This window comes from Callorhinus ursinus, unplaced genomic scaffold, assembly GCF_003265705.2.
Source record: "Callorhinus ursinus isolate GAN/ISIS: 27379988/994484 unplaced genomic scaffold, GSC_fseal_2.0 scaffold25, whole genome shotgun sequence".
Taxonomy (NCBI): Eukaryota; Metazoa; Chordata; class Mammalia; order Carnivora; family Otariidae; genus Callorhinus; species Callorhinus ursinus.
Window position 1 is genome coordinate 41,292,402 of NW_027397087.1, and position 25,451 is coordinate 41,317,852.

Consider the following 25,451-nt stretch of genomic DNA (forward strand, 5'->3'; position numbering starts at 1 on the left):
TCCATTCTTTAAAATTTGGGATGCAGTTTCTTCTAACAGACCAAAATAGACCCAAAATCTAGTGTATGGCTCTGTTCTATTCACCAGCCTGATCATGTTCTTTTTTTTCCTCTTTTTTCTTTTCCCCCTGGTTGTGGGTCTCATCTGATTTCTTTAGTGTATATTTCTCTGGGGTCGGCTGTTACCCTTTGAGCATTTTGTTCTCTTGTTCATCTATTCTTATCACGACAAAATGACAAGACGGAAAAACTCACCTCAAAAAACAGAACAAGATCCAATACCGACTGCCAGGGACCTAATCAATATGGACATTAGTAAGATGTAGGAACTCGAGTTCAGAATAACAATTCTAAAGATACTAGCTGGGCTTGAAAAAAAGCATAGAAGACACTAGAGAATCCCTTTCTGGAGAAATAAAAGAACTAAAACCTAAGCAAGTCAAAATCAAAAAAGGCTATTAACGAGATGCAATAAAAAATGGAGGCTCTAAGTGCTAGGATAAATGAGGCAGAACAGAGAATTAGTGATATAGAAAAATGATGGAGAATCAAGAAGTTCAGAAAAAGAAACAACTACTGGATCATGAGGGGAGAATTCAAGAGATAAGTAATACCATGAAGCAAAACAATATTAGAATAATTGGGATCCCAGAAGAAGAAAGAAAGAGGGGCAGAAGGTATATTGGAGCAAATTACAGCAGAGAATGTCCCTAAATTGGGGAAGGAAACAGGCATCAAAATCCATGGGGCACAAAGAACCCACCAAAATCAATAAAAACAGGTCAATACCCAGACATATTATTTTAAAACTTACAAATCTCAGAGACAAAGAGAAAATCCTGAAGGTGGCTCGGGACAAGAGGTCTGTAACCTACAACAGTAGAAACATTAGATTGGCAGCACACCTATCCACAGAGAACTGGCAGGCCAGAAAGGACTGGCATGATATATTCAGGGTACTAAACGAACAAAATATGCAGCCAAGAAAACTTTATCCAGCTAGGTGGTCACTGAAAATAGAATGAGAGATTAAAAGCTTCCAGGACAAACAGAAACTAAAACAACTGATCACCAAACCAGCCCTATAAGAATTACTGAAAGGGGTCCTCTAAGCAAAAAGAGAGCCCAAAAGTAACACAGACCAGAAAGGAACACAGACAATATACAGTAACACTCACCCTACAGGCAATACAATGGCACTAAATTCGTATCTTTCAATAGTTACCCTGAATGTAAATGGGCTAAATGCCCCCAAAAGATACAGTGTATCAGATTGGGGATAAAAAAAAAAAAGACCCATCAATATGCTGTCTGCAAGAGACTCGTTTTAGACCCAAAGACACCTTCAGAGGAGGGTGGAAAACCATTTATCATGCTAATGGACATCAAAAGAAAGCTTGGGTGGCAATCCTTAAATCAGACAGATTAGATTTTAAACCAAAGACTGCAATAAGAAATGAGGAAGGACACTATGTCATACTTAAAGGGCCTATCCAACAAGATCTAACAATTGTAAATATTTATGCCCCTAACATGGGAGCAGCAAATTATATAAGTCAATTAATAACAAAATCAACAAAACACATCAACAATAATACAATAATAGTAAGGGACTTTAACACCCCCCTCACTGAAATGGACAGATCATCTAAGCAAAAGATCAATAAGGAAATAAGGGCTTTGAATGACACACTGGACCAGATGGACTTCACAGATATATTCAGAACAGTCCATCCTAAAGCTACAGAATACACACTCTTCTCTAGTGCAGATGAAACTTTCTCCAGAATGGATCAGATCCTGGGTCACAAATCAGGTCTCAACCGGTACCAAAAGACTGGGATTATTCCCTGCATATTTTCAGATCATAATGCTTTGAAACTGGAACTCAATCACGAGAGGAAAGTTGAGAAGAACTCAAATACATGTAGGCTAAAGAGCATCCTATGGGTCAACCAGGAATTAAAGAATTAAAAAAATTCATGGAAACCAATGAAAATGAAAACACAGCTGTTCAAAATCTTTGGGATACAGCAAAGGCAGTCCTAAGAGGAAAGTATATAGCAATACAAGCCTTTCTCAAGAAACAAGAAAGGTCTCAAATATACAACCTAACCCTATACCTAAAGGAGCTGGAGAAAAAATAGCAAATAAAGCCTAAACCCAGCAGGAGAAGAAAAATAATAAAGATCAGAGCAGAAATCAATGAAATAGAAACCAAAAGAATAGTAGAACAGATCAATGAAACTAGGAGCTGGTTCTTTGAAAGAATTAACAAGATTGATAAACCCCTGGCCAGACTTACCAAAAAGAAAAGAGAAAGGACCCAAATAAATAAAATCATGAATGAAAGAGGAGAGATCACAACCAACACCAAAGAAATACAAACAATTATAAGAACATATTGTGAGCAACTATATGCCAGCAAATAAGATAATCTGGAAGAAATGGATGCATTCCTAGAGATGTATCAACTACCAAAACGGAACCAGGAAGAAATAGAAAACTTGAAAAGATCTATAACCACTAAGGAAATTGAAGCAGTCATCAAAAATCTCCCAACAAAAGCCCAGGGCCAGATGGCTTCCCAGGAGAATTCTACCAAACATTTAAAGAAGAATTAATACCTCTTCTTCTGAAACTGTTCCAAAAAATAGAAATGAAAGGAAAGTTTCCAAACTCATTTTATGAGGTCAGCATTACCTTGATCCCAAAACCAGACAAAGACCCCACCAAAGGGAGAATTACATACCAAAATCCTGTTGATCATGGATGCCAAAATTCTCACCAACATACTAGCCAATATGATCCAACAGTACATTAAGAAGATTATTCCCCACGACCAAGTGGGATTTATTCCTGGGCTGCAAGGGTCGTTCAACATCCGCAAATCAATGTGATACACTACATTAATAAAAGAAAGGACAAGAACCATATGATCCTCTCAATAGATGCAGAAAAAGCATTTGACAAAGTACAGCATCCTTTCTTGATCAAAACTCTTCACAGTGTAGGGACAGAGGGCAGATACCTCAATACTATCAAAGCCACCTATGAAAAACCCACAGCAAATATCATTCCCAATGGGGAAAAACAGAGCTTTTCCCCTAAGGTCAGGAACATGGCAGGGATGTCCACTACCATTGCTGTTCAACACAGGACTAGAAGTTCTAGCCTCCGCAATCAGACAACAAAAAGAAATCAAAGGAATCCAAATCAGCAAAGAAGAAGTCAAATTCTCACTCTTTCCAGATGATATGATATGTTATGCGGAAAACCCAAAAGAGTCCACCCCAAAACTGCTAGAACTCATACAGGAATTCAGTAAAGTGGAAGGATATAAAAATCAATGCCAGAAATCAGTTGCATGTCTATACACCAACAACAAGACAGAAAAAAGAGAAATTAAGGAGTCGATCCCATTTACAACTGCACCCAAAACCATAAGATACCTAGGAATAAATTTAACTAAAAAGACAAAATTCTGTACTCAGAAAACTATAGAACACTCATGAAAGAAACTGAGGATGACACAAAGAAATGGAAAAACGTTCCATGCTCATGGACTGGAAGAACAAATATTGTGAAATGTCTATGCTACCTAGAGCAATCTGCACATTCAATGCAATCCCTTTCAAAATAGCATCAACTTTTTTCACAGAAATGGAACAAATAATCTTAAAATTTGAATGGAACCAGAAAAGACCCCGAATAGACAGAGGAATGTTGAAAAAGAAAAGCAAAGCTGCTGACATCACAATTCTGGACTTCAAGCTCTATTACAAAGCTGTCATCATCAAGATCGTATGGTACTGGCACAAAAACAGACACACAGATCAATGGAACAGAATATAGAGCCCAGAAATGGACCCTCAACTCTATGGTCAACTATTCTTCAACAAAGCAGGAAAGACTATCCAATGGAAAAAAGACAGTCTCTTCAACCAATGGTGTTGGGAAAACTGGACAGCCACATGCAGAAGAATGAAACTGGACCATTGTCTTACACCATACACAAAAATAGACTCAAAATGGATGAAAAACCTAAATGTAAGACAGGAATCCATCAAAATCCTTGAGGAGAACACAGGCAGCATCCTCTTTAACCTCAACCACAGCAACTTCTTCCTAGACACATCTCCAAAGGCAAGGGAAGCAAGGGCAGAAATGAACTATTGGGACTTCATCAAGATAAAAAGCTTTTGCACAGCAAAGGAAACAGTCAACAAAACCAAAAGACAACTGAAAGAATGGGAGAAAATATTTGCAAATGACATTTCAGATAAAGGGCTAGAATCCAAAATCTATAAAGAACTTATCAAACTAAACACCAAGGAACAGATAATCCAATCAAGAAATGGTCAGAAGAGATGAACAGGCATTGCTAAAAGAAGACATCCATATAGCCAACAGACACATGAAAAAGTGCTCAACATCACTCAGCATCAGGGAAATACAAATCAAGACAATGAGATACCACCTCACACCAGTCAGAATAGCCAAAATTAACAAGTCAGGAAACGACAGTTGTTGGCAAGGATGTGGAGAAAGGGGAACCCTCCTACACTATTGGTGGGAATGCAAGCTGGTGCAGCCACTCTGGAAAACAGTATGGAGGTTCCTCAAAAAGTTGAAAATAGAGCTACCCTCCGACCCAGCAACTGCACTACTGGGTATTTACCCCAAAGATACAAATGTAGTAATCTGACGGGGCACATGCACCCTAATGTTTATAGCAACAATGTCCACAATAGCCAAACTATGGAAAGATCCCAGATCCAGATGTCCATCGACAGATGAATGGATGAAGATGTGGTATATATGTATATGTATGTAGATGTAAATATACACACACTGAAATATTATGCAACACATCAAAAAATGAAATCTTGCCCTTTGCAATGACATGGATGGAACTAGAGGGTATTATGCTGAGTGCTAAGTCAATCAGAGAAAAAAAATTATCATATGATCTCAATGATATATGGAATTGAGAAGCAAGGCAGAGAGAGAATCATAGGGGAAGAAAGCAAAAAATGAAACAAGAAGAAACCAGAGCGGGAGACAAACCATAAGAAACTCTTAATCTCGGGAAACAAGCTGAGGATTGCCGGAGGGGAGAGGGTGGGGGGATGGTGGGTGGGTGATGGACATTGGGGAGGTATGTGTTGTGGTGAGTGCTAAGACTGATGAGTCACAGACCTGTACCCCTGAAACAAGTAATACATTATATGTTAATAAAAAGCAAAACTTGATTCTAGATATCCTAATAAAGATATATATATAAAAAAAAAAAACCACAATGAGGTATCACTACCTAGCAGAATCACTAAAGTAAAAACAAGTGGCAAAACCAAATGCTGGATGTGGAGAAACTACACCACTTACACGTTCCTGGTAGGAATATAAAATGGCAAATCCACTATGGAAAAGAGTAACAATTTATTTAAAAATTCAATATGCTATAGTAACTATATCACCCAGCCATTGTACTCCTGGACATCTATCCCAGAGAAAGCAAAACACATTCATGCAGAAATGTGTATACAATCACTCATAGTAGCTTTATTTGCAATAACCAAACACTAGAATCAGGCTACAAGTCCTTCAAGAAGTGGCTGGTTAAACTGTACTAGTCATATACGTCGATGAATCTCCAGGGAATCAGGATGAGTAAAAAATCTAATTCTTAGGAGTTACAATCCCAAAATGTGGGATTCCACTTACGTAACTATGCTTTCTGAAATGACAAAATATTAGAAATGCAGGACAGATTAGTGGTTTCCAGGAGTTAGGGGCATTGGTTGTATAAGAGGGAGATGGGTGTGGCTTGAAAAGACAAGAAGAAGGATTCTTGCCTATTTGGAACTTTAATATCTACACTGTGGTGGTGGATACACAAACCTATACAGGTGATCAAGTTATGCAGAACTTAATACATACATACACACAAATGAGGTATAAGAAAAACTAGGAAAATCTAAGTTCTATGGATTGTATCACACTCTCATTGTGATATTACATATAGTTTTGTGAAACATCACACTGGCAAAGTGTTTAAGGAATCTTTATTATTTCTTACAGCTGTATGTGAACATACAATTTTCTCAAAAATTTCAATAAAAAAAAAAAAAGCCACAGGAATGGAAGCAAAGAGAAAAGGGAAAGGACCCAGTACCAACTCTGAGGAACTCCAACGTGTAGAAGTTAGGTGAACAAGGAGTTGCCAGCTAAAGAGACTGAGAGGCCAGCTGCCAAGAGAAAAATGTTTCGATGTTGCTGAGAAATCAGATAATCAAATACAATAAAGCCTGAAAAGGGACGCCTGGATTTACCAATATGGAAGTTCCTGTTGGCAACAGTGGTTTGGGAGGAATATTAACCACTAATGCCAGACGACAGTGGCTGAAGAGTGAACAGGAAGTGAAGAGTGTGATTATATAAACATTGCCATGGGAGTATAAATGGTGCAGCCACTTTGGCAAAGAGTCAGGGATTTCATTGAAAAGTTTAACAGTTACCAGAGGACCTAGTAACTCCACACGGGTATATATGAAAGAGAAATGAAAATATACATGTAGATAAAAACATGTATGTGAATGTTCATAGCAGCATTATTCATGATAGTCAAAGGCAGAAACAACAAATGTCCATGTGATAAATAAAATGTATAGCCATACAATGGAAATGGAATTAAGTATTAATATATGTTACAATACAGATGAACTTTCAAAACATTTTGCTAAGTGAAAGAAGCCAGCCATAGAAGGCCACATTTTGTATGGTTCCACTTATATGAAATGTGCAAAAACAGGAAAATCTTTAGACAGAAAGGAGATTAGTGGTTGCCAGTGGGGTGGGGAGTTGGAGGGGGAATGAGGAATGATTGCTAATGGGTACAGGGTTTCTTTTGGGGAATGATGAAAATGTTCTGAAATTAGACAACAGTTATACAACTGTGAATATATGAAAAATCCACTGAACTGTATACTTTCAAAGGGTGATTTTTTAGCGTATGTGAACTGTATCGCAATGAAGCTGTTATTTAAAAAGAAAAAGTTGGTTTTGATAAGGAACAGAGGAATAATAGCTAGAAGATGGAGGATATAAATATATGGGACAAAAACTGCTTAATAATCTGATCAGAGTCACTCAGTGCTTAAGCTCTAGCCTGAGTCTGAGATTGCAAAACTCTGTTTTATCAGTCCTAAGAACATTTTTTAGTTTTTCCCAAGTCAGCCAATAAATCCTCCCCATCATTTAACAGTTGACTATGAAGACCAAGTCACTGTGATTCTGCTTCACATTAGTGTTCAACTTCCATTCATCTTTTCATTCCCGCTGTGCCAATTTGGGTTGTCCTCACTTCACTCTAAGACAGGGCCACCAACTCTTTCTTTCTTTCTTTCTTTTTTTTTTAAGATTTATTTATTTGAGAGAGAGAGAGAGAGATAGCCTGTATGCGCAGGGGGAGGGGCACAGGGAGAGGGAGAGGAGAAGCAGACCCTGCACTGAGTACAGACAGAGCCCAATGCAGGGCTTTGATCTTATGACCCTGAGATCATGACCTGAGCTGAATTCAAGAGTGCAATGCTCAACCGAATGAGCCACTGAGGTGCCCCAAGACAGGGCCATCAGCTCTTAACAAGTCTTGCATTCTTCTAGGCTTTGTGAACACAATCTGTCTTCTTACACTATTACCATATTTCTTTCTGAAACATTCTCTTTCCTGTATTTTCCTGTTCCTGAACCAGCTAATGAGAGAGAAATTCAATATCCAAGGGTAACAGTTTGCTTACCAGCAAAAAGAAAATGAAAACAAAAAAACCCTGTCACCATAATAAGATATTTTGTCAGCACAATTTCATAAAATTCTTCTACATGAATTCTACCCACCTTGCGTTGTAGCTCAAACTCATCTGGTATGCTATGAATACATTATGGTCTTTCCTAATATGTGATCATATTTACTTTTCACCTATGTAGATAATTTTCCTTCAACCTCCACCAGGAGGCCAAACTCACTCATACTTCAATGCCCCTTGAGATCCCACCTACTTACCAGTCTTCCCAGATCACTACTACTGGAAGAAACTCCCTTTTCCTTTAACCTCAAAGAACTCAAGTCCACACTTCACATTTGCCAATCAATGAAGTACTTAATACTTTTAATCTCCTTTTATTTTTTTTTAATTAAAAAAATTTTTTTTAACTTTTAATCTCCTTTTAGATTGCTGGGTTTTGGTATAATGGAAAAAAACCCACTTTATTACAAGGTTTATTTGGATAAGTAACAAGCTAACTTATTATTCAAATCATTCATTTGTATAATGGAATACCACCATTGTAGCAAAAAGAAGCAATGAAGAGAAACTATGTAACAGCTTTTTAAACTGAAAATGGCATTATTCAACTTCATCTGTCTCCACAACTAGGTAGTAAACTACTTAAGATCATAAATTCTTAAATTCTTAGGATTTCTCACAACAAAATGTGAAAAATCTATGCTGCTCAAGGTTGGATCAATTTCAAAATGATCTGATAAGAACATTTTTATACATTTATCCTGAACAAAATTTTTCCAGATCTTTTCCTTAATCATTTATAGCCATCCATATTTTTTTATCTAAATGAAACTATATCAACAATAGCAATGATCAAAGTAAGGACTAGTGATATTTATATCTTATTCACCATAATATGGATTACTTCACAAGGCTGAATTAGTCAACTGAGCATTTCATAATTCTCTAATAAGTGTAATTACTCCTAATTTAACGATTTATAGAACATTTCATAACTAACCCAGGTACCAATTCTGATCTTTTCACTCTCCTTTATATGACTTCTAATCACAAAAAGCAATATAAGCTTCAATAAAAACGCATGAACATTTGATTCTACCAAACTGAAACCACCACCTTTAGAAGGAAACAGATGGCCAGGTCCATAGGCCCATGAGATTTTCTGCGATTATTCCAGAGATCAGAGGCTTGTGAGAATCATTCTCGAATCTTAACTTTCTCTAAACCATCAATCACAATTTATATCTGAAAAACATTTTTTTACAGTGAAATGTATACAAATAGGGGACATTAAAAACTCTTACTTATAAATAACATAATGGTTTATAACCAATGGTTCTCAAACGATGGTTCCCAGACAAGCAACAGCAGCTTCACCTGACACCATCTTATAAATGTAGAAATGCAAATTCTCAGCTTTTCCCTACATCCCAGACCTAGTGAATCCCTGGGGTAAAGCTGAGCATTCTAGGCCTCCTAGCACTTAACTAGCCCTCCAAATGATTCTTATGCATACTATCAAAGAAAATAGTTACTTAAACTTACCCTCCTGAGAGAACAGGTAACACCACTCGAACAAACGGAGGATCAAATGGAAAGTTATCCTAAAATGCAAATGGGCAAGTTTAATTATTTTTTTGTTTTTTAAGATTTTATTTGACAGAGAGAGACATACAGAGAGAGGGAACACAAGCAGGGGGAGTGGAAGAGGGAGAAACAGGCCTCCCGTGGAGCAGGGAGCCCGATGCAGGGCTTGATCCCAGGACCCTGGGATCATGACCTGAGCCGAAGGCAGATGCTTAATGACTGAGCCACCCAGGTGCCCCAAGTTTAATTAATTTTAAGAAAATCCTTAATACGGTATTATTTCGAATAAAGAATGTGTGCCTTTATTATCTGGTAATGAGGGTCATAAAAGTAGAAACAGTACCAAAAATAAAATGAAGTAAAAACCACAGCAAAAAAAAAAAAAAAAAAAAGAAGAAGAAGATCACAGCGGCCAAACAGAACAGTGTTTTGGTAAAGTTATGAAAAATATGAAGGGGTTCCACTTTCAATAGAGCTATATAAAGGAACCATTCCAATAATGATAGACTAGGTAACTTAGATCAATCCCCTGGTTGAGAACTAGAAGAGGTGGATAAAATTTAACAATTACCGAGCTAAGATCAGGAAAAAAAGGGAACCCGGGAGAGTGGGGCCTTTCCTCCCTCTGCGCCCCCCCACCCCCACCTCCCACCTTGGGTTTTTTTTCAATTACAGAAGAGGAAGATAAGAGGTCAAGAAGCTCAGCAGAACTCAGACTCACACTCACAGGGCTGGGAAGGTAAAAATTGGAGCTGGGGTCCACCAAGGAGAGGCCTTGACAAGTCTCCCACACTTTAGGTTGGGACCCTGAAGGACAAATGACAAATTGCCCTAACTGACAAGGAATGAAGTCCAGTTTTTTGGGGTTTTGTTTTTTTAAAGATTTTATTTATTTTGACAGAGAGAGAGACAGTGAGAGAGGGAACACAAGCAGGGGGAGTGGGAGAGGGAGAAGCAGGCTTCCCGCTGAGCAGGGAGCCCGATGTGGGGCTCAATCCCAGGACCCTGGGATCATGACCTGAGCCGAAGGCAGATGCTTAACGCCTGAGCCACCCAGGCACCCCGAATGAAGTCCAGTTTTACATCACCTAAATCCCTGATGGATTCAGTGATCCTGGGCTGCTAATGCCCAAGCCAGACAGGGGCAAATGTAAACCCTCTCTGGAGAAGAATAACATCCAAGGCTTCCAAAATTAGCTAATTTTTCATTTATAATGTCTATTACTAAAAACAGTTACACAAGACTTAAACAGGTCCAGGAAATGAGAAGTAAATGACACAAAAACCGGAAGAGATCAAGATTAAATAGAGTTTCCAAACATAGCTTTTAAAATAACCATGCTGAATATGTACAAGAAAAGAAAAGATTGAAAACCCTGGCAAACGACTAAAATTATAAAAATGAATCATACAGAAATTCTGAAACTTAGAAATACAATAACTGAAATCAATAACAGATGAATTTAAACACAAGTAGAGACTTAGTGGAAGAGAAATTCAGTATACAGGAAAACAGGCCAAAAAACACATCCAGAATGAAGCCAAGGGAGAGAAAAAGGTAGAAAAATGCAGAAAACAATAAGACACAGGGGAATGTATTGGAAAGGCTTATCATATGTAGAGTCCTAGAAGGACATGAGAGAACGGGACCGAAGCAATATTTGGAGAGACTGAGAATTTTCCAAAATTGAAAGACTTCACAAGATTTAAGCACTATGAGTATTTCAACAGAAACAATGGAAGCCCCAATGAGGGAATGATAAGTTTTTGAGTTGCTGAAAGGAATTTCTAACCTAAAAATCTATACCCAATACAAATATTTTCCAAAAACTAAATTCACAATAAGGTTATTTTCTTGTCAGGAGACCCAAGCTAAAGGAAATAAAGGATATTCTTCAGGCAGGAGAAACAGGATCCTAGATGGAAATACAGAGAATAAAGACCATGAAAAGAGCAAATATGCAGTTATGAATGAATACTGACTAAATTAAAGAACAATGATGTATAGCTTCTAGGTAAGTACAGAAAATGCATGAAAGCACATATTTCGCAGGGAATCCACGTTCTAAGTCTTTGCATTGATGAGGAAAAGGTAATTTATAAATTAAATTTATGTTAGACTATGACAAGGACATACATTGTAACTGTTAGGAAGTAAAGAAGAGTAAGAGAACACGTAAGTACTAAGCTAAAAGAGGTGAGAAACTGGAGCAATTAAAAAAAAAATCCAAAGAATGAGAAAAAGGAACATGGAATAACAAGGACAAATAAAAGGCACTTAGGAGATGGGAGACTGAAGCCCAAATGTCAATAATATTAAATGCAAGTAAAACTAACTGCTCTAATTAAAAAACAAAGATCGTCAGACTTGATAAAAATATATGAAGAGAAGAGAAAAGAAACCTCAGCTAATTCTCAGGCTACCAAGTACAATTCCTTTTTTCAAATTGTCAGTCCTGGAAACAGATTTTCCCCACACAAGATGCCAACTTAATGACAATTATTATAATCTACTTCCAAATAAATTGTAGATAAAAGGTGAGCTACTTAACAGATATAATGAAGGGCATAGTTGCAAAGCTTAGTAAAGTACTTCACTTAATCTCCTACTCTTTAGATCTTTAAATATGTGATCCCAAATGATAAACCTTTTTTAATTGATTATATGACAGGGAGAATTACCTTCATTTTAAGTAATTCTTCAGAGTAACTCCATATCAAAACCTAGGACTCTATTCCATAAACTGCACCATGGAACTCATAATCAATATTTTACAGAAATAAGAGTTCCTTAAAGGGTTATACTAGGGAGGCCGAGGATGACTGTTAAAATAGATGTTTGAGTTATCTTGGTATACTGACTCAGAAACTGAGAATCTCCAGGTTTATAAGGATATCATGAAGTTTTCAATTCAACATCTTGGCCTCTCAAGATAATTTTAATGATGAAGAACATTCTATTCTTGAAAAACTCATTGAATGGCTCTACATAGTTATCACTTCCTTATACTGAGTTGAAAATCACCTCTTTAAAGTTTGACTTATTAGTTTTAATGTCATGTTTTGTGTTAATCAAAAACAAAAATGAAACCCTCCACATACACAGCCCTTTAAATAGTTGAGAACAAGCTCTCATGAGCCCCTATGTTCTTCTCTCCAAATCTACAATTTAACCAGCTATCTTAGGACATGGAAATCTCTTTCAAATCCTTTCCACTACTTTTCAAATGAATCCAAATTTATCTAAATAAACCCTTGCTAAAGTACTACACCTCAGAATTCAGCTCAGTAATTCAGATACGGCTTGAAAAACTAGACCACCACTTCCTTAAGAGCATAGCATAACATGACTGCCAAGCTGCTGACGAATCTAATAGGTCCCCATTCCCTCCTGCCCCTATCCCCAACCTTGTGTTATATTATATCTCAAGTTCCATTTTATTATTCATGACTTTCACGTTGTCACCATGGACATCTGAGGCCATAAATACTGTTCATGCTCCTTCCCATAAATCATTCTTTCTGAGTCATACCTGCTATCTCCCAATTCTGTAAATCCTGATACTTAATAACTTGGTAGTTCAGTTTGCCAAGGTTACTTAGTTCAGAGCAATCACATTCTTCCCAGCCCTCTTAAGAATTACTCCAGCCCTAGCAACAGCCCTTCTTTTTTGGTATCAGGAGTTATGGTCCAGAAGGACAAATGCAACAGGATTTCAGCCATTTACCTCCCAGATCATCCCCTCCCTGAAGTTCTCCCTAGAGTAGGAAAATACCATGAAAACATTAAGTGCAGCCACAGGTCTTTCAGTTTCCTGGTCAAGATTTCATATTCCCTTAAAAATAACTCTTGAGAAGAAAGTGTGAGGAAAGGGATATACAGGGGGCTTTCAAAGGTCCTGATTAAAAAAAAAAGAAAGACTCTAATTTTTTTTGAGTATAACTGACACAATTTACAACAGTTTCAGGTGTAAGGTTCTATATCTTAAGCTTGGTATTGCAGGGGCATATGATTTAATAAAAATGTTTAGACTGTTCAGGTTAAAACATTCTGTATATTATAAAAAAAAAAAAGCCTACTATCCTGGTTTATTTTTTCAACATATGAATCAGTGAAAATGCAGTCACATTAGCAACTTCAGTAAATATATACCAGACTCACTCTCTAGGAAGACAACACAACTGACAACCACAAAAGTTTCTATAATAACAAAATTGAGGGCAAATACAGACATTTGACATTTGGGTTATCTGAGGAAAGTTCAATCATAAATAAGGATATATCCCCAAACAAAAATATACACACACAAAAGCTAAGTAAAACGCTTTCAGAAAATTATAGTCTTTTTGTGAGTATAAAGTATTCTTTCATGTCTTTGCTTTCTTCCTTCAAACCCCCCCATATCCGTCTACTCTCACCTATTCCTACCACCATCATCCGTCATTACTCCTTGCCCAGATTAAAATCAAAGCCCCCAACTAGTCTCTCAGAAATCTACTCTATCTTATCCAAACCCTATTCTCATACTAAAGACATAATTGTTTAAAAAAAAGATAATAAAAAGCCTAAAAGATCAATCATGCCCCTACCTAAAAACCTCTACTGGCTCTTTACTGTATAAAGGTTAAGATCCCAAACTCTTCATCATGGTCTCTGAAGCAGTATAGCCTTCATCTCAGATTTCTCCCCTAGAAAGACTGCGAACAGGGATTATATTTTAGATGCCTCTATGTCCTCAAGCCTTCCATAGGGGCACCTGGGTGGCTCAGATGGTTAAGCGTCTACCTTTGGCTCAGGTCATGATCCCAGGGTTCTGGGATCGAGCCCCACATCAGGCTCTGGCTCAGCGGGGAGCCTGCTTCTCCCTCTCCCTGCTCATGCTCTCTCTCTCTCTCTCTCTCTATCTGTGCGTCTCAAATGAATAAATAAAAAAACCTTTAAAAAAAAAAAAAAGCCTTCCAGAGTCCCTAATGCACTGAAGTCTACCTAACTGAAATAGAAAAAATATGTCTATCTGTAAGACTATTATTACATAAACATAGCAAAAAGAAGCTCCATATATTTCAAATATAACTCCTTAGAACCACTTCCTAGTTTTTTTGAAACAAAAGATTTAAAAGGACTACATTTATCCATATTCTATATTAAATCATTACATTTTATCTAAATTCCATTGCTATTTTTCAACCTTTACTCTTAACATTAAAAAAACTATTAAATATAACCTATAAATTCAGAAAAGTACATAAAATATAAAGGTACACCATTATCTATTATAAAATATGCATCCATATAACCAGCACCCTGGTCAAGAATCAGACAGAGCCAGCTTCCAAGAAATCCCCAGATGTCCTTTTCACAGCTCACAACTCCCTCCCTCTCACCTAGATGTACTCCCTATCCTCAACTGTATGGTAATCACATCTTTGCTTTCCTTGAAAGTAATTACCCAAGTTTGAATCCATAAATCTGTGTTTCTCAGCCTTTTCATTTTTGCTCCACTAAGAAAGCTTTTTAGAAATATTTTAGAAAAAAATTTTTTTAATCTATCCCCCAAAACAGATATACTTTGTTGTTTATATAATGTGGTCCCTTAACTTAAAGGGTCACAAACCATTATAATATCTAAGATTTTTTTTTTTCACTCTAAGGAATCTTCACCCCACTGGTGAGGATACTGCCTCCAATGAGATGCAGATGCACGCCCTAAACAATGTAATTTAGTTTTACCTATTTTTGAGCTCTATATAAATGAAATTGTACAAAACATGTTTTGGGGTCTGGTTTCTTTTGCTCAACATTGTGTTTAAGATTCACCCACATTTTGCACATTTTTCTTTTTATATGAATAATACAATTCTCCATTCTACTCGAACGGACACTTGGGTTATTTCCTGTTTGGCGTTATTATAAACAACACAGCTCTGAACAGTCTTGTATAGGTCTCCTGGTGTACCTAAGTACTAATTTCCTGTGGGGTATATACTATGAGGAGAATTCTTGAACCACAGGGAATACCTTCTACTTTAACAAGTAATACCAAATTGTTTTCCAAAGCAATTATAAAAGTATACATTCCCATTAGAAGCATATGGAGTCCCCTTAACATTTTCTTACCTTAAAAGAGAAGTTAAGCAAAATATATTCTATGCCTTCTTTTTCTTTTAAGATCTGAAGATCACTGTGCAAAGGACTATCAGGATCAACCCTAAGAATTACAAAACAAAAAACAATTCAAATAAAAACCAAGAGATCTTTTTCTTAGTAACCACAAAAATGAACCAGTTCAAGAGCTAAAGCAGAGCCCCTTGGGTAAGTTTCAAACATAAAACTGCTCTATGGTCCCTGGAAAAATAAATTGCAATAGCCTCGGACTCCTTGGGATTAAATGTCCAAAAAGGTCACAGTATTCTAAATCCATTCCCATAAGGAGATTCAAAGTTAACAGTCATCCTAGGGAAGTCGTATGTATATAAATTTTCTCAAGAAATCAAAAAAAATTAATCTGCCTCTCTAAAATTGTATTACTAGCAAAGGGGTTCAAGGAGAGAAATTTATCACAGACAAGACCAGAAAAAGTGAAATCACTAACAAAATCTGAATCTGTCTACAACTGTTCTACATATTGAGGTCCTACTCAAATTCCTCATTCCAAATATAAACTGGTTATCATGGTCAATCAGGTTATTAAACACACTTTTGTTTCTATACTTCCCAATTATCTCACTAACTCCATGAAACACTTTATCCCACAGCTGGTCCTTCTTTTTCTTCTTCCTCTTTCTGAGTTTACTTATTTAAGCCCAAGAAACAGCTTATTTTAACAACCTGAGAACTATTTCTATAGAAACACAGTCTAAAGTTCTAAGTAAAAACCATAGCATACAAGGTATCAAATTAGGGGGAAAAAATTTCCGTTGTGATAGTCTATCATTACAAAGACTGCGTTAGCATATAAGAGTCACTTACTTCTGCAGTTTAACATGCCAGTCATATAAACTGTCATTTATGAGTTCCACTGAATAAATCCCTGTAAAGATATAAAACACGTAGGTTACTTTTTATTTTTTTAAAGAGAGAGGTGGAGGTAAGGGCAGAGAGAGAGAGAGAGAAAATCCCAAGCTGGGTGTGGAGCCTGATGTGGGACTCTATCCCATGACCCTGAGATCATGACCTGAGCCAAAATCAAGTGTCGGATGTTTAACCAACTGAGCCATCCAGGCGCCTCTAGGTTACTCTTTATTTGATCTTGTAACTACTACTTCAGTGTAAATGAACACACTAAATAACCATCAAAATCTAGAAACTTTGCTATTAAAACATAGAACAACTAAGCTATATTATAAATATTTTGCCACTGGAGCTGAGTAGCTTAGGCTCTTAACAGATAATTAAAGCCATCAATGAGGACGATTCTTCAATGAGTTGAGAAACTGTCTGACTGTGAGTGGGAGGGGAAAAATTATGCAAAATCATATGTACCTTAAGACTCTTCTTTTATGCACATGCAAATATTTCTATAAAAATGGAATCCCTCTACATAGTTGTATAATCTTTCTTCAACTTTCCAGGGCATCTTTCCAATTTAGTATATAAGAAGTCTATTGTCAATCTTTTTAATAACTCTATGGAAATTTATTTTATGGATATACCATAATTTAACCAATTCAACCCTCTGATTTTTAATTTTTTGCTACTACAAATAATGCTATAACAAACAAGTAATTATTTAACATTTAAAAGTAAACCCATATTTAAATATTTAACTGCACTTGATTAAGTTTCTACAGATAAACTTTTAGACTTCTAATAAGAAAAACAGGATGCCAAAACTTCTAATAACTCAGAATTAAATTTGGCTTACCTTGCATTCTAAAGCAGAATTTTTTTTTTGCTTTTTGTTTTTACTAAGTAAGCCCTAATGATTTAGATTTGGTCACTCTGAGAATTACTGAATGGATCACAAACCTACCTTTTCAAACATATTAAAATTTGGCTCTTTCCCTTATTTTAATACAGTTAGAATCTCTGACAACCAAAGGGAATTTTACTTCAATTAGAGAGGTTCCACAATATTTAAGTCTTATTGGGCAAGAAAGAACACTCAAAGTCAAACTATGAAATGAATTAAAAAAACCCACCTATTTTTAAAGTGATACCATAACTATCTATACAATAAAAGTTGATTTTGTTTTCAAAAAAATAAGGAAAAATCATAAAAATCAACTCAGCAACAGTTCTTTGTTCATACAATAACATATGTATCTTATTTACTTTCCAAAGCAGGTATTACTCATACTTTTCCCAGAAACTAAAAATCATATGAGTTAATCCCAGTCAGCAAGAAGACAAAAAAATTATGAGGTATCCATAAAAACAACTTTTAAAAACCCAGAGCAAGTAAACTCATCCTATTTTACCTTCCACATATATTAATAACTTGACTGAATCTGCATTTCACATCCCTAAAGTTAATAACCATTTCTGTTTCTGTCCAGTAATATTATAAGAACTGAAGTTTACTATCTGAAAATTGAAAACAGCATAAGGACAACAGAGTAGAGATCCAGAGGTCCTTACCTGCTTTATAACTCTGTGATCTGTATATGTCCCTGAGCTCTTTCATAAGTCTATCTGAAGCTTGCACAGACCCAGATACTGCACCCTGCAACATAAAAATTGCTGTTTACCAGGATCTATGGAGTCAAATAACTGAAGATTTCAGGTATATAAACCTGAAATGAAAGTTTACAATGAGATTATAAAAACAGATCACAACTCGACATTAAAAAAAAAAAATCAGAAGTTTAATTAAACTGAGGATTATGAAGTTTCAATAGAAATATAAAATGGGGGACAAGTCTGGCTCATTTACTGTTTCTAATCATCTGGAAAAAAAAAAAAAGTCTAACCAACATGTCTAGATTACCACGGTTCCTGCAATAGCCTAGAACTTAGTATAAACCTATTTCAAACTCCAATGATTTTTTTTAAACTGTTAATTTTTTTCTTTAGGATTTTATTTTTTAGAGCATTATTAGGTTCACAGAAAAGTTGAGAGAAAGGTACAGAGATTTCCCATATAACTGCTCCCACAACACAAAGTCTCTCTCATTATCAATATCCCTCACCAGAAGGTACATTTTCTAAACCGATAAACCTACACTGACACATCATTACCAGTGAAATCCATAAACTACCCTAAGGTTCACCTTTGGTGCTGTATAACTAAATGGGTCTGGAAAATGCCTAATGACACATATCCATCATCATAGTATCATACAGAGTATTTTCACTGCCCTAAAAATCCTCTGTGCTCCAAGTATTTATCCCTCCACCCCACCTCTGGCAAGCACTGATCTTTTTGCTGTCTCCTTGGTTTTGACTTTTCCAGAAAGTCATATAGTTGGAAACATACAGTTGTGTAGCTTTTTCACCAGAGTGGCTTCTTTCACTTAGTAATATAGATTTAAGGTTCTTGTGTCTTTTCATGGTTTGATAGCTCACTTCTTCTTTTTTAGCAGGGAATAATATTCCATGTTGTCGGGATATGCCACAGTTTACCTGTTCACCTACTGAAGGGATACCCTGGTTCCTTCCAAGTTTTCACAATTATGAATAAAGTTGCTATAAACATCTGTATGCAGGTGTTTGGACATAAGTCTTCAATTCATTTGGGTACACCAAAGAGTACAACTGATGGAATACGTGGTAAAAATTATGTTCAGTTTTCTAAGAATCTGCCAGACTGTCTTCAAAAGTGGCTGTACCATTTTGCATTCCCATGAGCAAGGAGTGAGAATTTCTATTGCTTCACATCCTCATCAGCATTTGGTGTTGTCAGTGTTCTTGATTTTGGCCATTCTTCAATTTTTTAAAAAAAAATTTTAGCTATTCTTGTAAGTATATAGCATCACCATCAATTTTTGAAAATACTAGATGGCCCTTAACCATTTTACACTATCAACTAAAACAGGAGTTTCATTAGTCAGACTATAAGGAAGAATGTTATACTGAAGGTATACTTTACATATTAAGAAACTGAGAAATAACATGTTCACCTGCATGCAACTAGTTTCAGTTCTTTTCAATGTTGGGATTTCTCTAAAAATGAAAATGCACCAATGTCTTATTCTAAGACTGAATATGAATGCCAACTATTTCTCATAAGACAAAAACATTTAGAATTCCTCAATTAAAAAAAAAACTGATCATGTAAAATTCAAAATGTTAATGGCTGCACTACACTTTGGGGAATGGGTGGCAATCATGTTCACAAAGCTATTACTTCCTAGCTTTGTGACCTTGAGTACATTACTTAACTGGTTTAAATCCTAGTTTCATACCTACAAATAGGAACAATATTTTATAAAGTGGCTATAAAGGTTGAAGGGGAAGGTATGTAAAATTTAAAGTACTTAGCGTCCCTCATGTGAAAACATTCAATAATCTGTATTTGTTTTGAGTATAATAACCAAACAGAAAGGAGTCACAAGAGATAGAAAGTATAGTAATCATTAATTTAAATGCTACAAACTTTTTTTTAAAATAATCAAGATAAGGGCAGAGCTAAATTTCTTTGCTCTCTAAAAAAGATTTGCCAATTAAATTAATACATTTGGACTGAAGGAGAGAGTAATCTATCTGCTTACAACAGCTGGCAGCTCCCTACATAATAATTCATTCCTAGTTTTTGAGAACCTATACCCAAGACAAAGGTCCTCAGATGTCACGAGTTTGATAAAGAGTTCTAATACAAGGTAGGAAATAAGAAGGAAGTGTTGAAACAAAAATGCCCCTACTTTGGGCATTTTATATGCATCATTCTCATTTATCCTTCTCAGAAATCATCCAAAAGGTATATATTATCCATATTTTCGTGTTGAGGAAACTGAAGCCACACAGCTGTGTTTATTACCAGACTCAGCATTCATTTCATGCCCCATGCCACTTCACATAAAAGTGATGTTAAGTCAAAAGAAAAAAATACTTTTGTTTTGGTTAGAGGTGGAAGAGAATTTAAACTGTACTTTGTAGAAGACACTAAATTTAAATATACAGATCTCATAGGAGAAGGATAAACGATATAGTCTGGAAAGGAGGTGTGTATACGGTGAACAGCAGGTTAATTCCAGCACGTAAAAAGCAGATGAGCGTGGTAGAAAGCTACCAACAGATGAGACACTTCAACAACAACAACAACAACAACCCACTAGGGCAACAAATGGCTGAATGCACAACACAGGCAAGGGTGGAGGAGAGCAGCCTAGACTGGTCTCTTAATGACTTGCCCAGTTTTATATTATTACCTATAATTATTCAACCCCAAAAGTCCAGGTTCTAGATATTGGCACAGACTTACATTGAGATGGTCTTGCCTTTGAGTCTTCCTAATTTTCTCTAGTATTGCCAAGTTTTCTTTTTCGATTCCTTCATCCTCTGACTTTTTTCCACTAACAGGCTCTTCTTCCTTCATCTCATAGTGATCCAAGTCTTCTATATCCTACACGAAAAATATTAGCTTATTGAAACTTACGCAAAAGTTAAATTATTCTTGATTCAACAGGGAACAGAGAATGGGGAAGGGAAAAAAGCCTTCACATTCAGTTCAGGTTCCCTCCTTTTAGATCTTACATTTTGTTTAAAAGCTACAAACTGAGTAAAGCATACTAATAGATTTGTAAAGTCATAACTATTACCAAAAAAGTCTCCTATTAAGAGGAACTTTTGAAACAGTTTAGCATTAGGTATAAAGAACCTTATTTATACTTTGTTGCAGTAACTCGACTTCTAGAAATCTATTGTAAGGAACTAATTTAAAATGTGAACACAGACTTGGGGATAAAGATGCCTACTTAACCTTTATAGCCACAAACCCCCTACAAAACTGCATGCGCAAAAATACCAGAGCAGGGGGGTCTTGGGTGGCTCAGTCGGTTAAGATCCGACTCTCAGCTCAGCTCAGGTCATGGAGCCCAGTGGCAGGCTCTCCGCTCAGTGTGGAGTCTGCTTGAGATTCTCTCCCTCTCCCATCTGCCCCTCTCTCCCACTTGCACTTGCACTTGCTCAGGCTCTCTCTGTCTCAGATAAATATTAAAAACAAAACAAAACAAAAACCCAGAGCAGGTAACTCAGTTCCATGGAATATTAGAAGACCATTAAAATGCCAACATAGCATAATTGTTTCTTCTGCATCAATAATGAAACAAAAGTGTGGTGAGGATGGTAACACTGTGAAGTGGACAAAGTTGGCCGCTTTGGGCGCCAGGTTCTGTGCTCAACTGGGTCTCAGCTGTTTCTGGCTGCTGCCTGGAGGTTAGGCAATGCAGCAGCTCCAAACCCAAACCTGAGAACGCACCGGGGGGGGACCCCACCACAACCCTGGGTTGAGCTGTGGGTTGGGTGCCCCTGGGCGACCACAGGGCCTATACTATTTAGAGCTGTGCTGTCCAGCAGGGCAGACCCTTGTTTCTTGCAGCTGTTGAGCACTTGGAATGTGGCTAATCTGAACTCAGATGTGCAGTAAATGTACAGTCCACACCCGATTTGGAAGACTTAGTGAGAAAAAATATGAAGGGCTCATAATTTTGTTTTATATCACATGTTGAAATGACAATAATTTAAATATATTAGGTTAAATAAAATGTATTAAATGGAAAAAATAATGCAATGAAAAACAAAGAATACAAAACTGAATATACAGAATCTCAATCAATTTGAATAGCAGCCCCTGGCTAACATCTTTAAACACTACGTCATTCTCCTTCCTCCTTTTCCATATCATCTACTCCTGTTCAAACAAATCTATGCAGAACTTTTAAAATCCTAAACTTTCTATTATCTTAACTTCTTTTTACTTCAATCATCAAAATCTCTAAAGGAGTAGTTGATAATTACTATCTCCATTTTTTTAAGGAAACTAATTCACTGTGATTTGTAGACCAGCTTAAAAACCACTTCCATCCAGACCCAATGGTCTTTTTCTTTAGACTCTCATCTCAACCCCTATTACATTCCTTTCTTATTCAGACCCTGTCCATGACTCTCATGGAGCTCCCTCCCTTGATTTGTACCTTGCAGCCCCAATGTTCCATCCCACACTTATTTTCTTCAGAAATGTCCTTAGTTTGGATCTCCTCTTCCTCCTCGACCTTCAAACTCAGCCACATTCTTATCCAAAAATCTTCTCCACTTGAGGATTAATGATGAATTCTGTTCTGTGCAGATTATCTTTATAAAACAATATTCTCAGCACACTACTCTCTGCTCAAGGCCTTTTTCTCAACAATCACACCAAATATAAACATATTTGTCTCTAATTCAAGACCTTCATCTGCTTTTCTAGCCAACCTTGCTTTCCATGACTCCAACACATCAATCTCCAATGCACCTAAACACACCATGCCCAAAGCTTGCTCTGTGTCTTTTTTACCATTATTTTAGTTACCTAGATTATATTTTCTCCTATCTTAATCTGACACCTCTTAAATCTAGGATCCTACCTTTCTAGATTTCCCTAAATGTTGCTGTCCCTTCTTTATATTAACTTGCAAAGGAAAAATCTTGGAGGCAAATGGGTGGCTTAGTCAGTTAGGCGTCTGCCTTAGGCTCCAGTCATGATTTCAGGGTCCTGGGATCTAGCCCTGTATCGGGCTCCCTGCTTGGTGGGGAGCCTGTTTCTCCCTCTCCCTGCACCACTTCCCCCCTGCTTGTGGTCTCTCTCATTCTGTAAAATAAATAAATAAAATCTAAAAAAAAAAAAAATTATTTTGTTCCCAGACTCACAAAACAAACCACAACTACTTCTTTAGTTTTAAGGCATTCTAAGAAGTGTATTTAGATTTAAAATTTTGCACATCAAGAAAATAAGGTAATAACCTGAATTAATTCTAAGATCCAAACCAGTAAGGTTTTAAAATCAAGACTGTGGAACTCAAATACCCTTTACATGGTCAATGAAGAGACACAGAATTTAAACACAAAGCTTCAGAGTCTGAAAACCTCTAAAATTGTATCAGTGCCTGGTAACTAAACTGGCCTTAAGGTCAAGGTCTTAGAATCTGCCCTACCAAATTCTTAGATGGTTTTTCAACATGAGATAGCTTCATTACTTCTAGTGAGTAGTCCCTGAAATGTTCTCAAATTCTTTTATTTAAAATCAGAATTTTTGAAACTTAGTAGTTCCTCTTCTTAAAAATAACCAAATACGGGTTAAGTATTGATTACTATTAAATGTAAATATAATTTTAATGCTAAATGTTAAGAGATTTTCTAGGAAATCAAACATTTTGCTCAAAAACATCATTAATTAAAACTAAAGCCAGATTTTAGAAATTATATTCAATTTCAAATGCAATGGGGTTTTCATTATTCCACATTAACACTGGTTTATAAAGGAGATTCAAAAATATTCAAAAATGAAGATACAGTATTTATAAAACATGATTCTTACATAAAATACCTACTTCAGCCATCTCTTCCTCTTCCTCCTCTTCTGAAGTCACTTCTTCTGTGGTCCCATTCTGAAAAACAAAAACAATTTGCTAGGGCTGCACAAAATAAGCACACACTGAGGACATTAGAAGACTTTAGGGACAAACTATCAGTCATCTGTCACTATAGTTCCACTAACAGAATTTATTAAAGTTGAATATTTACTTTTAAATCCAGGTTTGATGTGACAATATTTATCAGCTTTAAAAAATTTTTTTTTGAACAATTCAACTTGATAGATGCCTTGAGAATAAACAATAGCAATTAGTCCAATATAAAGCAAAACTGGAAAAAAATTTAAAATATTCTAATTTAAAATAAGAAAACATTTTATATCTATGGCTATGTATATAAGGTCAATCAATGGCTTCTTTCACTTAAAACAAATATCCCAAACCATAGGTTCCTTAAAATATCTACCTTTTTAACTTTGAAAAGCCTAAATCTTTCCATAAATTCCTTACATTTTAAAAGGTAAAATGTGTCATAAAGGAGTAGATGTTTCACAAAACTACAAAATTGTAAAATGATCACCATTTCACTAAAGACCCATTTTTCTTTTCTACAACATGTCATTTACCACAGAATACTTCTCTACAATTTACCACTCATTCACAAATAAGCTGATGGGGTTTTAGGAAAGGCCTTCATACCTAGTTTTGGCAGAGTTCAAAAAGACAAGTTTTCTGAACCAGAGCAGAGTTCACAACACAATGCATAAAGTTAGTAGGATTTTTTTTTCCTTCTAGAAATACTTGCTATATTTATTCCAACTACAGCTGGTAAGGATCACTTTCTTACATAGGAGGCCTAACTTGATGGCCTCTTAGTATAGGTGTCAGAACCAGAAAGAAAAGACATTTTTAAAAATATAACTCAACACAGCAGCAAAATCTAACTCACTCATCTCTTCCTTGAACTCAGGAGCTGGAAAGTCTGCCTGCTAGTACCTCTCCATTCACAAGCCATAGCCAGAGCACAGGTGTACAAACCAGGCAGAGAAGAGTGACAATTACTGAGGGCATTCACATCAACCACTGACAATGTGATCAATGGTACACCTCATCTATAAATGAGCAGATGACCAAGTATCACCAGACATTTGAAGAAAACTGGCACTCTGGAAAAAAGGCACCTAGTCAAACAAACAGAACAAGTGACCTGAAGCATTATTAATGAATAAAACAAAAAAAATATATAATTGGAATCCTTAGCAGTACTTGAGAAGATATTGTATCCACAAAATATAAAAAAGATAACCATGCAAAGGAAAAGACAGTTCTGGGAAATAAAAAAAGATTTCCTCCTCAAAAAAAAAAAAAAAAAAAAAGATAAAGGAAAAAAACACTTAGTAGAAGGACCAGAGAACACAATGGATTTGAATCAACAAAACATTTATGATTAAGAAGATGACCAAACTGTAACATTCCCTTAGAATGTGGAGAAAAAGGGAGATAGGGGGTGGGGAGAGGAAGGGGTACTGAAATAGAAGAGTTACGGGAAATGGGAGCTAGGAATACCCAGAACTAATATTCATCTGCTATTTACCCATAAGACTGAGGGAAA

The 25,451-nt window shown here is 36.2% G+C and overlaps 1 protein-coding gene across 4 annotated transcripts in view; it reads right to left on the reverse strand.

Moving 5' to 3' along the window:
- Window positions 1-25,451, reverse strand: part of UBE2Q2 (ubiquitin conjugating enzyme E2 Q2) — a 64,200-nt gene that overhangs the window by 19,946 nt on the left and 18,803 nt on the right. For all 4 annotated transcript variants that reach the window (XM_025884101.2, XM_073877433.1, XM_025884100.2 and 1 more), the window contains 6 exons: window positions 23,858-23,914; window positions 20,755-20,895; window positions 17,973-18,057; window positions 16,362-16,422; window positions 15,510-15,600; window positions 9,350-9,408 (listed from right to left, as the gene is read on the reverse strand). In XM_025884101.2, the coding sequence (XP_025739886.2) occupies window positions 9,350-9,408; window positions 15,510-15,600; window positions 16,362-16,422; window positions 17,973-18,057; window positions 20,755-20,895; window positions 23,858-23,914 (494 nt within the window). The remainder of the gene's footprint in view (window positions 1-9,349; window positions 9,409-15,509; window positions 15,601-16,361; window positions 16,423-17,972; window positions 18,058-20,754; window positions 20,896-23,857; window positions 23,915-25,451) is intronic.